Source organism: Pipra filicauda, unplaced genomic scaffold, assembly GCF_003945595.2.
Source record: "Pipra filicauda isolate LSUMZ 115617 unplaced genomic scaffold, ASM394559v2 scaffold80_size11013439_pilon, whole genome shotgun sequence".
Taxonomy (NCBI): Eukaryota; Metazoa; Chordata; class Aves; order Passeriformes; family Pipridae; genus Pipra; species Pipra filicauda.
This window is the reverse complement of record NW_024104987.1, coordinates 3,606,992-3,623,626: the sequence shown is the minus strand read 5'-3', so window position 1 is coordinate 3,623,626 and position 16,635 is coordinate 3,606,992. Positions and strand designations below refer to the sequence as shown.

At 41.0% G+C, this 16,635-nt stretch overlaps 1 protein-coding gene across 12 annotated transcripts in view; it reads right to left on the bottom strand.

Moving 5' to 3' along the window:
• Nucleotides 1–761: 761 nt before the first annotated feature.
• The window catches only part of BPTF (bromodomain PHD finger transcription factor), a 51,801-nt gene continuing 35,927 nt past the window's right edge, over nucleotides 762–16,635 (bottom strand). For 7 of the 12 annotated variants that reach the window (XM_027749682.2, XM_027749678.2, XM_027749684.2 and 4 more), the window contains 10 exons: nucleotides 16,158–16,380; nucleotides 15,136–15,932; nucleotides 14,318–14,400; nucleotides 12,672–12,897; nucleotides 11,935–12,278; nucleotides 8,576–8,749; nucleotides 7,472–7,664; nucleotides 6,415–6,499; nucleotides 4,470–4,656; nucleotides 762–2,774 (listed from right to left, as the gene is read on the bottom strand). In XM_027749682.2, the coding sequence (XP_027605483.2) occupies nucleotides 2,738–2,774; nucleotides 4,470–4,656; nucleotides 6,415–6,499; nucleotides 7,472–7,664; nucleotides 8,576–8,749; nucleotides 11,935–12,278; nucleotides 12,672–12,897; nucleotides 14,318–14,400; nucleotides 15,136–15,932; nucleotides 16,158–16,380 (2,349 nt within the window). In that variant the 3' untranslated portion in view covers nucleotides 762–2,737. Of the gene's footprint in view, nucleotides 2,775–3,231; nucleotides 3,522–4,469; nucleotides 4,657–6,414; nucleotides 6,500–7,471; nucleotides 7,665–8,575; nucleotides 8,750–11,934; nucleotides 12,279–12,671; nucleotides 12,898–14,317; nucleotides 14,401–15,135; nucleotides 15,933–16,157; nucleotides 16,381–16,635 lie in introns of those variants that run through there. The other 5 variants (XM_027749694.2, XM_027749688.2, XM_027749692.2 and 2 more) reach the window with 4 other exon arrangements.

Genomic DNA, 16,635 nt, shown 5'->3' with positions numbered 1-16,635 from the left:
CCAAAGGTACATACTCAATAAAAAGATTTCTTAGGTCAAAAGTCTTTCACTCACTATTCCAAAACCCTCACAGCAATAACCACAATGAGAAGACAGAACTCAAAGTCCAGCAGCTGCCACAGTAATTTTGGTACCTTACAGTTGATAGTTTTCTCCCCAGCAGGATCAGCAGGAGAATTCTGCAGCCAACACACAGAAATCCAGGTGTACAGGAATGTTGTCATCTTCTTGTCTTTCTGGGGTTTACTTGAGGCTTTTGGCTCAGCTCAACTTTTCACTCTAAACCTCCATTAACTTCTGCATGAACTAAACCAGGACCGAGGGTAATGGCTTCAAATTTGAGGAGACAGAAAGGAAAATCAGGCTGGTACAGCTCACATTATCAGTGTTACAACACAGGCCATTTCAAAACAACTGTTGCAATAATTTATAAAATACAAAGAGGAGGAAGACTGACCAGAGACCACAAACCTTATGAACTTTATGCTTTAAGGCAGGTGGGGATTAATCACGAGTGATTTATTTCCAATAACACCCTTTAACTGTAAAAGTTCACCACTAATAAATTGTGAGAAGTATCTTGACCTACACTCCATGGCAATTGAAGACACTAAAACAGGATCATATGGAATCACAATGGTTTGGGTTGGACAATTAATCAGCAGGATTAAACTGCATGTATTGATTATATATGATCTGGCAATGCCAAGACCTATATCCCATAACATCATCAAATGTTTCATTAGAAACACCACCAAATCCATGTCAAACACATTACTTTATTTTGTCTAGGATGATGTGTCCTATAAGGTACAAAAAGGTACTGTTCAGTTTGCCACAATTTGTTAAAAACAGCAATCTATTGCCTACAGGTAGGAAAGGTTTAAACCATGTCATATGGATTTAAGTATGAATAAATAGTCCAGAAATACTGAGGAGTTTGGATGAGATGCAGGATATTCCCAGTGCTGTGAACGGGGAGGTTTTTCCTTGTTGCATTATAACACAATGCTTACAATATGCAGCATTTTTTAAAAAAACTTCAAAGGACAACATAACCTAAATGCAACTACTCTTCTTTGACTTTCAGAAGCATAAACGGATTATTGTTTCCACACTGAACAATTAGTAATTTTCACATATAGGTTAAATGACAACATTTGTATGTACAAAAACACACGAGTTTTTAGTAGATAAAATCCCCCCAGAAGAACCTGAACACCTGAGCTGAAGTGTAAGAAAGGGTGGTGAGCAGCAACACCTTTGTAAGAAAAATAACAGACGAGGTTCTTGCATAGCAAGGTGTGAGGTGAAACCCAAAAGGAGCTTATCCATGAATCAGGTAAATCCCAGACCACTGTGGAACAAAAGTTGACTGTGAATTAGTGCAAAAGGTGGTCGAGGAGCTGCAGAGAAACCAGGGCTGGGAACTACAGACAGGTACCATGAGCAGGTCACTTGCAGGGGGGAGATGGGAAAGAAAACCTCCTCATCTGCAATTTGCATCTTCTTGGACTCCAGTTTATCCCACAGGAAACACGGAGGCAGCCCAGGACGCCTCCCAGGGATACAGTTACACGTGGTACTGCACATTCCCAGAGCACTTGGCAAACACCCCTGAATTCAGCAGTGGGCAGGGACACTTCACAAGATACTTCCTTACCCCGTTCCATCTGTTACAGTCATTCTGGCACCACTGGAGTGATGTTACAATGGGATAACAGGTGCTTAGGAATGAACCGTGGTATCCACAACCTTGGGAGCAGTGGGATCCGACCTCCCTGGCCATTCCCACCCCTGTTCCCTGCAATACCTGCAGTCCTGCACAGAGCCCACGTGTCAGCGCACACTCAGACACACCTCCGGCTGTGGGGAGAACAATGATCTCCATTTATTTTGTTTCATATACATCCATATTTTGAATTTTAATACAAAAGAAAAAAAAAATTAGAATCTGACAAATGTTTACAAACAAGATACCTTCAAATAGATTTTACTCAGTTCAGTCTGGTGCAGAGTAAATGACAAATTGTACTGTTATATTCAAGGCAACAGAGTCTGTAGTCCATGACCACTCAGCCCAACTTCTATGCAAGCTTGTTTTTATCTACCATGAATGATAAACTCCTTGTTGATTCCCAGTCCTGTGTGTGTGCACATGTGTACATAGCAGCTCCTTTCATAGAAAGAAAAGACATCTAGAGGTCTTCTTGTACTTTTACCTACAGGAATCATGTTAAGATACAGAATGGATTACATGGAACCGGGGCTGGATTTTATAAGAAAAAATAATTAGCTGACAAATGAGGGCAGCAATAAAAAAGCGTCTTTTTTGCAACAATAAATAAATACAGTCAAAGTTTTCTGTGTGGACTTTAAACCAGCTTCTTCACTGAAGAACAGACGTGGCATTTCCATGGAGTTAAACGTGACCCCATTTACTGTATCTTTTTTTCTTGCTCTCTTTCTCTCTCTCCTCCACCAAAACAAAGTTTTCCCGCTTCTGCCACAATAGTACAACAATTTGATCTTGACAAGAAAGTGGTGCTGCTGATTTTTTTATTTCTTTGTCCTTTGGACAAAATAAGCCAAGAATATAATTTGACTGTTGTGACCAATAAAAACGCAGTTTACATCAAGTCTTGTCAGGACAACCTGACTAAAAACATCTGGCTCCTTAATTAAAAATTGTCAGACAACCAGATCCTTGCTCGTGTGTTTGGTAACACGCTGAACTCTAAGAAGCTGTAGACTGCAGTTTGTTGTTATGGGACCTGCAGAATACAGAAGAAAGTGAACAATTAAGCACCCTTCAGTTTGGAGAACACAAAGTGTTGCCAAGGGTAAACCACAATAAAGGAATTACCACCACGTTGCTTCCATTTAGTTTTTTCCCCTTCAGAAAAAAAAAAAAAAAAAAGAACACTTAAAATAATTCTCTCTGAATATTAAGCACGTTTTCTCCTACAGAATAAAAATATTTCAGTACTTGGAAAATGCAGTGTGTCTCTGGAATATTCCAAAATGCCTGCCATCAGTTTTACTCACATATTTACATAATAGTAGTCCATCAAAAGGAAAGCAAAAAAGACATTTTTAGTTCTGAATATTTAAAATAAGATCTACTCTGCTTAAATTTATTCAAGAAGTCTTTGGATTAACTTAATAGAAAAAACTGAACAGGCATGTTAAAATCACATTTTTGCTAAGCAGAGTTCAGCAAAACTCCTCTTTGACATTCACAGTTTTATTAGTGACTTAAAATAAAACAATAAAATACAAGGTTTCCAAGATGAATTTTTCATTTTTCTCCATACAGTATTTGAGGAACGGGACAATTGGTGTTAATACAGTTACTTTCACCAGTGTGACTGCTGGCAACAAAAACAACAGTTACTGTTTAGACAAGTGAGCTGGATTTTTAGGGCAGTTTAATGTCATTGAATTGTACAAGAAAAGAAAGTGACCCCAACATCCAGTTCTGATTCCAGTTAAAAAGGTCAGACTAAAGATATCACAATCTGCAAGAAAAGAAAGAACATGGATGGTATAAATGAAAAACAATAACAAATAAGATGCAGCAATGAAATCAGTGTGCAAGTGCTGGGTACCAGCTATGACAGTGACAGAAACATGGGCTGAAAACTACCTGACAAAAATCACTAATATGGTATTAAACTGAAAAGAAAAATGCTGGACCAGATCATTTGACTCTTCCCTTCTTATCAATCCTACTCTCATTCCATGTGAAAATCAGCTTCCACAGGAATGGAGAGAAAGTGAAGCTTTCCAAGAGATGTAACTCCCATGGATGTGCTATTGGGTAGGACAGGCAAGCAACAGCAATGTGTGGTAAGGCTGCATGGTTTTTTTAGGAATGTTTGTGTAAGGGAAATGCTCTACAGTGGCCCTTCTACAGAAAAAAAAAGAAAGGTAAGTTTAATTTTGAAAGGTAAATTTTGAATTAGGTTCATTTTTCGTCTACTACTTTAAACTGCACTTATTCCCTCTGTTTCAAAGGTGGTGAGTTGTAAAAAGATGAGAGAAGGAGTAAAACTGAAGTATTTTAATTTCTTCCATTGGATTTTAAGCTTCACAGCAGGATTGTCTCTTATTAGCATGAGAAGTATTTGCTGCAGAGTAGAACATCATCAGAACTCAGACACAGCATTTGTCCTGATCAGAAATCATTAAGTTTTCTGCAGGAATGAGTTAAAGTGTCATTCAAATTTTGTACATTTCTGATACTGCCCTAATTTCTATGTCACAACTCCTTTTGAACAAACATTCCAAAGTAACCTCCCCAAAATCATCTTTAAACCTTAATTTTAACCAAAAAAATGACAGCTGGCTATTATAGATTGATTTCCCTTTAAAAGCAAGTTGTCCAGGAAAGTGCAGGGGGCAGCAGATCCCTGTATAAACGTGAGCTTAGAAAGGAGATTTTAGGGGAGAACACCCAAACTTACCTGCTTGCCTTAAATCCTTTTAGTTTCTGTACAAAGAAAGACTCGAGAACTTCTGCACACTGGTAGAAAGGGGAGTCACTGGGATTGTAGTAACGGCAGTTATCAAAAATTTTGGTCATATCTGCCACAAACTCCGTGACCTTTTTGTAGTAGCGTTTCAGGATCCGTTCCTCCATGGTGGCCAGGTCTTTAAAGAAACCAAAGATTGCTTAAATGAGACATTTTCATCCTAAACAGAAGTCTACACTGTCAAGGCTGTGGGAGACAAAGCCTTATCCAGGTTAGTTGCTGTCCCAGGGGTGCTGGTTGTGATGGTGGCACCAGGAGATCTCCCTCATAATAAACACTTGTGCATGAATGTGTTGTGTGCAGCTGAATTAAATCAAATGCAAGTATCAGAATGACCTTGGAAAACCTGGGTCTCTTGCAGGAAGCTCCCTGCTTTTTCTGAAGAAATTAAGGGGGGAAAAAAAAAGGTCAGATAATCTGGATTCAGTTTCTGGTCCTGTACCTTCTGATTATTTTTTTAATTGCCGACTTGCTCTGAATGAACTATCAATTCTCGTGGGCATGTGCACATTACACATGGCACAGAGGAAAGATTTCAAGTGCAGGATCATGCAAAATACCAGAGCTCTCATCCTTCCTGACCAGACACTTTAAAGAGCCAGGAATGGTGAAGTGAGCAGTAACTGTCCTATTTTAATGCAAATATCCATTAAAAGAGGGAGAAGAATGAGAACTGCCAAATATAAATATAACTATGTAAATGTCTAGTGGCACTTTTAGGCAGAAAAACAACTTATCTACCCTTGGGAAAAGCCCTTGAAGTGCTTATTTTTAAATGCCAGTAACGCCAGAAAGTGTGAAAGCAATTGCAGATGGGCCTGGATTACCTGGTGCATTTTACTCAGATTTATACTTACAAGTGTCTTTTCCTCCTAGTTAAGTCAGAAAGAGCTAAATGCACTTTTTATTTCATTCAATCATCATATGCTTAATGATATTGTTATTTGAGCTTTCCTTATAAACTTTAACCCATCAACTATGAAACATGTTAAGCATTTTCCTAACAGCACAATCCAAAAGCAGAAAAGGAGATAATTTCTAAACAAAAATATTATTTTCAGTCAACATACTACAATTTTGCCAAGATAGTAATTTACCTTTCCTATTTCTAGGGTGAGTAAGGAGTAGGTGGGAAAGCTCAAATGATGCCCTGGCTCTCATTTAGAGATATGAAAAGTTACTGGTCCCATAATGGAAGGAAAGGAATAACATTCCCAACAGCATTTCCCTCAGGAGGTGGATCTTCCCAGGTTTCACATTCAAGTGCTTATCCAGATTATTCCCAACTACCTGCTAAACTCTAATGAGAAAAGAGTAAAGCACCATAAAGTTGCAGCATCTCCCTCTCCTCTTGCCCCACATGCACAACATCTGAATCCATTTTGTTCCTACAGACAAATTACGTGGAATACAAAATTTAGTGCTCTATCAAGTCAGATGAAGATGATTTTAAACTCCATCTTAAGCTGCATGTCACACTTCCCTGTGTTAGCACCACCTTCTCCTCAGCCTCTGGAGTAATATCCCAAACTTTGTAGGAGCTGATGCACAAAGACATAAAAAACCCAGCAAAAAGAAAACATAACAAAATTGTCCTCTTTAAATAAAGCAACTTAAAAACAAGAATTCTGTTCCATTGCTGCACTGACTTCCACATTTCATCTGTTAGACTGACAGGCTGAAGGAGACAGCCAGAAGTAGGTATCTTAACCCCCATGAACTTCTAAATACATCAGTGGGAAATCACATTGTTTCACCTGCCTCACTGCAAAAACTGGGTATTTTACAACACATGGCCAGAACTGGTCAGCAGGGAATTAATTTGATATCCAAAAGCCCGAATCCCCTCACTCAGGCTCTTCTCACCAACACTTACCCATTGGTTCTTTAATGACACCATAATAATCTGGTGCATCGTTGGGATCTACTGGTTCTAGGAAGGGCCATGCCATCTTGTGAGCCTGGCAGGGAAACAGGAGAGAATTAAAAACAAAATTAAATTAGCACTATTAATAGCTAAATATTTTCATCATCCTTTTATCTGTTGGGGTCTAGAGTTGAATTTAAGGAAGAAGTGCAGCATTATATGAAAAAGTGACTAGTTGTCATCTGATGTTTTAAATGTCAATGACCGAGTAGTTGGGCTTCAAAACAGGAAACAATGTGAAATTCAGACATAACAGGATATTGTGCTGAACAGGCTGCATGGAAAAGTATGGAATGAATTTACTGAGAGTGCTTTCAAGTACTCAAAAAATTAATTTGTTTCCATAAATGTATGTAAAATATAGGACAACAAAAATATTACTTACAGGATTTCTGTTACCATAATTTTAAGAATTTTAAGAATTCTTAAAAATTCTTTACAGCTGTAGCAGAAAAAGCCTATTTGGGAGTGACAGACAAACCAGAAATATACTGTATCAGACAGTGATGTTATTCTTATTATCAGGATGCCATCATTTACATGCTGATAACGACCCCCTGTAGAACGCTGCTGAAATCTGGTAACTCTGAATTACAGTACAGAAATATAGAATAGAAACCACAGAAAAGTGATCTGAGAACAGAGCAATGCACCTTGTACAGAAGAGAACACTGCACCTTCTACACCCTGTGCAGTTGGGCTTCCACTCTGCTCTTTGGGATTCTGAACCTGCTTCCTCTAAAAGCCTCTCAGTGAAGACATTGCTTGGTTTCACCCACTCAGAAGCACTGATATAGTAATTCTTGTAAATATTCTTCAGCACAGTAAGGTCAAGCAAGTTTGCAGCTGACACAGTGGCATTTCTCACCAAAGAGCAAAGCTTTGCTACTCCCTCTTCATGAAGAGTTACTACAGAGAAATCAAACCCTCCTCCAAGGCTCACGAGGGAGTGAAGCGCTCCAAGGTGCTGCCATGCACTCCAAGGTGCTGCCACCCTTCTCCTCACCTGCAAGGAGCGCAGGACTCTCCTTAACCCTTCATAGTCCTTGTCAGTGAGGGGGCTGAGCACAGTCATGGCATCCTCTGTGGACTGGCACTGGGGACACACGTACTCGTCGATGAGATCGGCCTCGCTCTGCAAAATGCCAACGCAGCGCCCGTGATACCAGTTCTGACACCGGTCACAGCCAATGTAGAATCTGCAAGAGCCAAACCAAGTGTCAGTGCCTTCACCTCTTCAATATCAACTTTGCATTTAACACATAAACCTGCAATCCCCAAGCAGATAACTTGGCTCGATTCGATACAACAGTGCAATGTGATATTTCAGAGTGACAAATTCTAACGACACTATTCCGGCTGCTCTCGTGTTTACAAACAGGCTAAATTACAGACCATTGCAAAACAAGCTCCTCAATTTTATAATAGGCACTTTCAAGCAATTGAGATTGCAAAAATCATTCTTCTGCTTTAGAGATGAAAGGAACAGTGGAAAGCCAGAAGTCTCACCCAGCCAGTATCCAAACCAATTCAAGATGCATTTTGCACAAACTGGACTAAAACTAGGGCTTGGTTCACTCCATACAAGCATTTTTCATATGGGAGCTTCAGTCTTGTAATTGAATACAGGAGGGGTATTCTATGACACAAAGCCTTACAGTAAAAGATGTATATTTATACATACATATATCATATACCAACCATACACCCCCATACTAAAATTATGTTTTCTAGCCAGATCAAAGCACAAAAAAATCCACTCAATACAGCATTTGTCATTTAATCTAACCATCCCTTGTTTAAAAAAAAAAAAAAAAAAGTAAAATAAATCCCAATTTAAATTCACGGTGTTTTGGCATAAAAACTACAACACATTTTGACCACCCTGAAAACTCCACTTTTCCTAAACATTTACCGAACAGAAACATTTGGGGGACCGGGGAGGGGAGGGGAAGACAATTACCAGAGAGCAATTTTGTATTACGAATGAATACAATATATGCAGAATAACCGGTTGGATTTTTTTTTTATGCTTGGCAAGGAACAGGAAAGCACAGTCAGAGCAGTTTGCTACCTAAACATGGAATAAGAGGTTCTGATCCGAACTCACTGCGACTCATCATAAGGTGTTCTGCAGATACAGTACAACTCCTCACTGCTGCCCTCTTGTGCCCGTTTACACTCATTACAGATGTACACATCCATTTTCTTAGCCTCCTTTTCTGTGATTCCAACACATTCTCCATGATACCAGTTAGTACAAAGATCACAGCCAATATAGAACCTAAAAGTGTTCACAATGAAAATGACAATGTAATTGTCATTTCAAATGGCATGGCACTTTTCCCTGCACTTCTCTCTGATGTACTTGCTGCTGGCCTGCTTTCTGTCTCAGTTTCCCTGCTCCCTGCCCTTACAAAATATCTCATGCTGCAGCTAGACTGGCAGTAAGGTCACTTGGGTCAATTTTAAATTCAAATGCACATGTATTAATATGTACATATTAATACGTAACCAGAATGGGCTAAAAATCTCCTGTCTTCAGTGTGCGTGTGGAAAAACTACCAAAGGCACAAAAAGACAAGGCCAAAGAAAAAGGTTTACATTTTCAAAATTGCAGCTCAAAAGCCACTGAAACGTTTCCTTAAGGTTTGAAAATGTAGGTCTCAGTTAATTTAAAAAAACAAAAGCAAAGCGCAAACACCAACTAGGAGTTACAAGTACACTACAAGAACATGCAACCAGCCATGTGTAGGTACTACTGGTACAACATGATACGAAAGAAAATGGGGTCAGGGCATGGTTGTCAATTTTAAATCTTGGTGGGGTACTTTTTGGGGAGGAATGTGCACTGAAAAACTGATAATAAAGTACTTAAAATTGCGACAAAGTGGAATGTGGACCGTTCTCGAGTGAATAATGTCTCCTCTCAGACACAGCTGTGTGACAGAACCAGGTATGGTATGACACAAAGTGAAGGGAACCAGGGACAGAACCATGGGGATGGGACCTTGCACAGAATGATGTGACAAAACTGTAAAATATTATGCAAGGATGTTTGTAACTCGTGTATGGACATCTCAGGACACACCTGTGACTCGTGACAACCAGATGGGGACGGTGCACATCCATTCTCTCTGCCTAAGCAAAAGCAAGCGGACTGGGAACCTCCATCTTCCTGGATTTTGGAGAACACAACCCCCTGCCACGTGCTGCTGGAGGAATTCCTGCCATCCTGTCAGTCTGCAACACCCCTGGGACACCACACCAGCACCAGGGCAGTGCCTACCCCATGTTCCACAAAACAATCTCTAATTCCCTGGGCCTCTGCACACACCCTGGACACCCAGATCCTGCCTTTTCTCTTATATTTAACAGTCAGGAAAATCCTAAAAGCAATATCACAAAACCCAACTTCCATAAAGAACGGGCAGACAGAGGTTCTGACAACTCTCAACAACTCAGCCTGTGTTCCCTTCCCAAGAGGGGCTGTGGCTGCTCCTGGTGATGTGGAAGCACATTTACATCCAGGTGTGGATGCCAAACCTTGCACTGGACTGTGGAACAGGTGTCACACTGTGCTTTAACAAATAACTTGGAATCTAAACAGGAATCTTAGAAAGATATCCTTACTGACCATCCTCAAAAACAATACCAGCAAATCCCTATAGCCCTGGAGTATCACAAATGAGAGCTAAACATAAGAAATGTGCAGTAAAATAAGCAGCAGAATTTACTGCACATCGAAAAAAATGCACAGGGTATTCATAAAATACCACAAATTTGCTCTTCAAGTAGCACATGTATCTTTTCTGAAGTAGAAAAGAGACACCAGCACAAAGAGGAAGATCTGATGCCTACGTATAGATGAAAACAAAAAAAAATGTTTCCCACAAAATTGTTTTAAAACTTGACTAATTCCTTTCCGAATAGGGAAAGGATTAAGGAGTTCAACGGTACAGCCATCATTTGTAAGAACATCAAATTTAAAACTCACAAAAAGCAGAGCAGCAGAGCTGAATCATATTGGTGAGGATACTACTGAGTTATTAACCTTTCATTTTCTTCAAGTTTTATTCAGTGCACTGAAGCACATGATCCAGGCTATCAAAATTCAGTCTATGACCATAGAGTTAGTCTGACAATCAAATCCCTTTGCTCATAGAATTTATTCCTCTCATTTTTGTGCCAGTTGTACCCCTCACTAACTGGAGGTAGTAACACATCTCTGTTCAGGATCACACCAAAGAACAGGGTCCCCTAAATGCACTGGGTGACAAAGCCTGACACAGACAACATTCCTTAAGTGATATTCCTTAGAAATCACAGTGAATTCACAGCCAGGGCATCCCTCTGCCCTTCCTGCAGGACTGGCAGCACGGGGAGCAGCCCCATTCCCCCCGCTGAAGGACTGGTGGAATGGGCAGAGCCACTCAACAACCAAGATGAAAATAATCCCTAAGACTTCAACTTCTTTTAAAAAATAATTAAAATCCACAAAAGGCTAGAGGGAACCTCAAGAGATCCCCTAGTCCTGGCCCTAAACTTGGAAGGAAGAACCACTTCTGGAGTGAAAGCACCACTCCAGCTCTATGGTTTTCTCTCTGTTATCAGCATTTGATCCACCACCAAATGGCACCAATTCATACCACTGGGTGTGAATCTGCTCACTTGTTGAGCAGATAAATACTCACTTGGAATTGTCTGAAGTCAGATTTATTTTACACACATCTCTACACAGCTCTCAGAAATCAACCATTACTAACTGCTGCTGTTAAGCAGGAATCCATAACACTATTCCCTGGAATCCATTGGATCTCCCACTCCACCACTTACAACATTTCTTCACAAACTCTGTACGTAGCATAAATATTTGTCCTCATTCACAATCAGAATCAAACTACAGAGAACTGCAGTTTTCACTTTGTCAAATGCTTAAATGTTCATTTTATTTTTATCAACCCTGGGATGCAAATTCTAATACATGGAAACCATTTCTACCCGAAACATTGTCCAAAGTGAACTGCAGTCCAGTGGCTCAGAGCCCCCTTTACTGGCTATTGACTTACAAAAAAAAGTCTTTTATACTGGAAGACGGTACCAAAGCTACTTATCCACAAGAAACTGCCCAAACCAAGTTGTCACTTGCTTCTGAGGCAGAGGCAAAACAGCAAAAGAAAGAGTAACAGAGTGGAGGGAAAAAAAGAAAAGAGTATGTGCATGTGAAACAGGAAGGTCACACAATGGAGACATGCAAACGAGGAAATATAAACCACGAACAGTAACAGCATAACTCAGGTATGTTAATATTTGTAACTGCTAGTGGAAAATAGAGACTTTATTCTCTATGCTTCAGTGATCACTGCAACGACCTGCCACTATCTCCAGCTCTAGCACTGCCTGGCACTAACACTGACACTAAGCCTACACTAAGAACATGCAGGAGGGGGCTGTGGCACCTCTACTCACTTGGACTCGTCGTAAGGCGTTTTACAGATGCAGTAAAGCTTTGTGTCCTTCTTCGTTTCCTTTGAGGTAGTAGAAATCATTTTCTTTTTCTTGGACTTGGAAGCCGAGGAATCCTTCTCCTCCTCTCGTTTCCTCTTCTGGGAGGACACTGGCACTGGGACAGTGGTGGAGGAGCAGGAGGTGACGCTGGCTGCCTGCTGTGGTGGTGGCACTGGTGGCACTGGTGGTGGTGGTGGTGGGGCAGCGGCTGCGGCTGCGGCGGCTGCGGCTGCTGCTGCAGCAGCTGCTGCCTGGGCCTTTTCCTTTTCTTTCTTAATTTTAGTCAAGTCTCTCTTTAGCTCCTCCTGAAGTGTATTAAATGAATAAATAGAGAGGGAGGCACTTCATATGATTATTTCAAGACAGCACGACAGTCTAGGCAAAAATCCCCACACTTAAAGAAAACAATTAAATCCATTTAAATATGCATTTTTTTCATGTTCTTAAACTATAATTCACACAACATTAAGGGATGATACTCTTGGGCTACTCTGGCCCACTGGCTGTAAAAACAAGGTGACTTCAGTCCACAAGAAAACCAAGAAGCATCCAAAGGACATAAAGTAGGTCGGCAGAGGATCCATAACCAGAGCTTCTTCCTGCAAGTATCCTTAAAATCTCACTGAGCAAACAAAGGTTAACACACAAATGTTCTCCCCAGCTTAAAATCAAATTAGTCTTTGAGACTCTGCCCTTACCTGCACTTCAATCTGTAGATCTTTGTCCAGAAGTGCTCTTTTCTTCAGTATTTCAGCTTTCAGCTGTTCTTTGTGCTTGAAGAGCAGAGCTGAGAGCTTGGTGGCGTTCTGTTTGCTGCGCTTCTGCTCCACGCTCTCCTCTCGCTTCCGCTTCTTAGCTGCCTGTTTTTCTTCCTTGTCTATCTTATCCAGAATATATTTCATCACTTGGTTGCACACAATCATCCTGGGGAAGGAATAAAGAAAAGGGACATTGTGCTGAGCTGCCTGTTAACTCCCAGTTGAGAAAGCAGGATCAGGTCTCCAGTCACTGCAAGCTAAATTATTGTATTTCTTAAGATGCACAAGGTAAATTTAGTAACACACAGTGCTCCCACTCCTGCTTATTTACTACAACACTGCTGGGAGAGATCCAGACCCTTGTTAGGCTCAAGAGGGCCTTAACTGATCTGAGTACTAATTGCTCCACAACTCCCTGCAAAGCTTTGGCTTTAATATAATTAAAGACATTTTCACTCAATCCAGTTTCCACAACCTTCTTTGAAAGAGCTGGATGTTTATTCTGATTCAGGATGAAAGTGAGTTGGAAGCCTGTAACTCCTAAAGCAGACATTTCCTCACTCCAGTGACCACCAAATCCTACCAGGATTTTGTGTTTTGGCACAAGGACTGACAAATAGTTTTCACTGTATAAAATTCACAATAAAACAGTTCCCAATTTCTTCACTAATGACAGCTCAGGATTAATTTTTCATCTGCTTGCTGTACACTCAACTGTAAATCTATTTTCCTGCTCACTTGTTCTGCAATTTTTATTTATTTTTGGAGAAGAATAAATCAGTGAGATGGAAAGACAGCTGCACCATGAACCAGGCTAGTTAGAGCCCTTTTCTCCCCCCTTGTTTTAAATTGGACTTCTATCAGTCGAAATACCACTGTGGCTGTCTGACACCATTAAATGAGGAGAATATCCAACACACCTTATTCCTTATGCAATTGTCCACACTAAATAAGTAGCAGCCAGTGATAGTGTTGTAATCACCTGAGCTTGTGATTTGATGATTAAAATCTTATAAAACACACTATTCTTTTTCTTAGTATCTGACACACACACTTGTGATTATCTAATTGAAGCAACTGCAGGAGTGAAAAGGAGTCCCAAGACAAATGACACACACTTCAAATTTCTGTTTAGCAGCTTCCAGCATAAAATCTCACAGTTTGTCAAACTGTCTCCCAACTCTTCAGCTCCTTCTGTAGAGTGGGATGTGCAGAGGACAAGAATGGAAACAAATGGCCACGATAAAGGACAAACAAAAACCAGGCTTTTTTTTTTTGCAGCAGAACCATTAACTTCCATTCCGTGCTCGTTCAAGGATGGGTTTTACCTTGAGTTTAAAAACTGTGGCCAGCTCCAAACACATGATACATAACATCACTTAAATAACATATAATCAAAATAAAATTGAGATTACCCAGGATTCAACCAAAGTTAAGATCATTATAAGTGTTACTTGAAGCAATTTTGAACCAGCAACATTTCTTTAAGCAGGTTTTTACAAACCAGTGTTTTGTTATGCCACCATTAAAAGATGTTATAAATGTAAAGCTTTCACATCTAGAGATTCACTGTGTTCTACATTCACCTCTGATTTTCTTCCCTCTCAGCTGGAGTAAGCATCTTCTTCTGTTTCAGGTGTTCTATGACAGCATTCTGCTTCATAACCACCTGCAGGATGATACAGAATCCAAAATAAAAGATGAACACTTTAGCCAGTATTTCACAGTATTACTGGGAGAACCAGGACATTTCCTAAGTTAAAGAAAAGGAGTGTTATTTATTTCACTCAGTGACAAAATAAAGCTGATTTTATCAGGGGAGCAGTGCTAGTTTAAAACAGTTATTTGAAACTTGAAAAAGAAATAGAAAATTAACATCCCACCCCCAGAGTAGGATATTTTGCTTATGTCAACTTTAAACCCAGGGTCTAAATGTAAATTGACTGTATTTCCTCAGTGACTGGTTGTTTCATTTTAAAAATGGTAAGAGCCTGATATTTCTATTTTTTTGGTTTTAAGCCCTGCAGCCATCCAACAGCTTTACATCTCAGATACCTCTTCGGAACCTCAGTTTTCAGGTAATGAAAGTACTGCACATGTGTTCTGACCATCAGCTCTCCTGGCTATGACCTGCCTTCCCTGAACTGAGAATAAAGATGGATTGTCCCAGCAGCCAGTGGTAAGTTGAATCCAGGTGACAGAGGAATGCAAACATGGTACAAGTGACTTGATGCGCTGAATTAACTCAGAATATTTAATTAAATGGCCAAAAGCAATCCTGCACTAACTTTGAAAGAATCAAATTAACTGCCTATCAAATGTATTAACATTGTTAACAAGAACAGGCATTTAAAATGAGCTTTGTTTCATTCATTAAGGTTCAATTTCCTTCTGTTAACTTTACCTGTTTCTGGATAATGTCACTTTGATTAGAAGCCTGAAGGGTGTGCTCACGTTTAATTTCTATCTGTTGCTGCTTTTTCTTCTGTTGCTGCTCCCTGAGCTGCTGAACTCTGTGCAGCTGCTCCTGAACACTAGCTGCTTGCACTGTCACCACATTCTGAATCTGGTGAGCCTGCCCTGGGCTGCTTTGGTGGATGTGAAGGGGTAACTGCAGCTTGATCTGCTGGGGCAAACTGCCTTGTATCTGAGCCACCACCTGGGACTGCAGCTGGGAGAGAACTTGCACTCGCTGCTGAAGCTGAGGCACTGCAATAACTTTTGTTGGAGGCTGCTGAAGTTGCAGCTGAGGACGAGCTGGGGATTGCACAGGAACCTGATTTAAACTCGGAAGGGTTGAGACCTGCTGCAGCTGAGCTGGAATTTGGATGGGAGCAGGGGGCTGCATCGGGCTCGGTTGGTGGGTTGGAGTCTGCACCTGAGCTGGTTGCTGAGCCTGGGCTTGGGACTGGCCTTGGGGCAGGACCGCGGGCTGTGGCTGGATCGGGACTGGCGCTGGAGAGAGCCCTGGAGCCTGGGCTGGAGACTGAGCCGGAGATTTGGATGGTTGTGCTTCAGGAGGGACTGGAGAGTCACCAGGAGCTGGAGTCTGAGCCTCGGGCTGGCCCTGAGCCTCGGGCTGGGGCAAAGGCGGGATCTGCGCCGGAGCCTGGGACTGCTGCTGGCTCTGAGGCTGTCCCTGAACTGGTGGCAGTGCTGATGCTGGCTGGGCCTGCAGAGCCTGCTTCTGCTCCCCTGTACCTGGCAACGAGGAAAACAAGCATTCCATTAACTTCAAATGGCACATCTATGAGCCTGACACATTCAAACCTCTCAGAACTACTGTAAAGCTCCATGCAGAAATCCAACAGACTTTGCAATACACTTCCAACGAATTTACTGTAATAACAGACCCTCTCCAACTGCATGAAAACTCCCATACAACTGTAACTGAAGCTTTTTTCTGCTGAGCAGAGCGATGCTTACCCGAGGTCGAAGTAGAAACCGTGGTTGTAGTTGTGCTGGCTGTAGTAGCAGCTGCTGGGAGTGGGGTGAAAAGGAACCTCTGAATTGTACCATTTGGCATAGCTGCTTGCATTAGCTGCTGTCCTGGGCCAGGTATTACAGTCACACCCTGAGGGATTAATTGTAGCTGACCAGTAGTTTGACCTTGTCCCTGAATTACCACAGTTAAGCCTTGACTGCCACCCTGGAAAAAAAGTTAATATTGATGTATTAGTGACAGAATTCTAAAACAGACTTTGCTGGAAATCAGAACAATTAGGCCTTTGGATTTCAGAATTCAATACTTTTACCACATAGCATATTCCTAAAACCCAAAACTAGCATTTGAGATCATGAAATACTAAAATACACTTTCAACAATTCTATCATCAACAGATGACTGGGGTGGAGTTAGTTACACATTTTGTGAACCTATAGTAGAGAGTAAGGTCCCTACAAA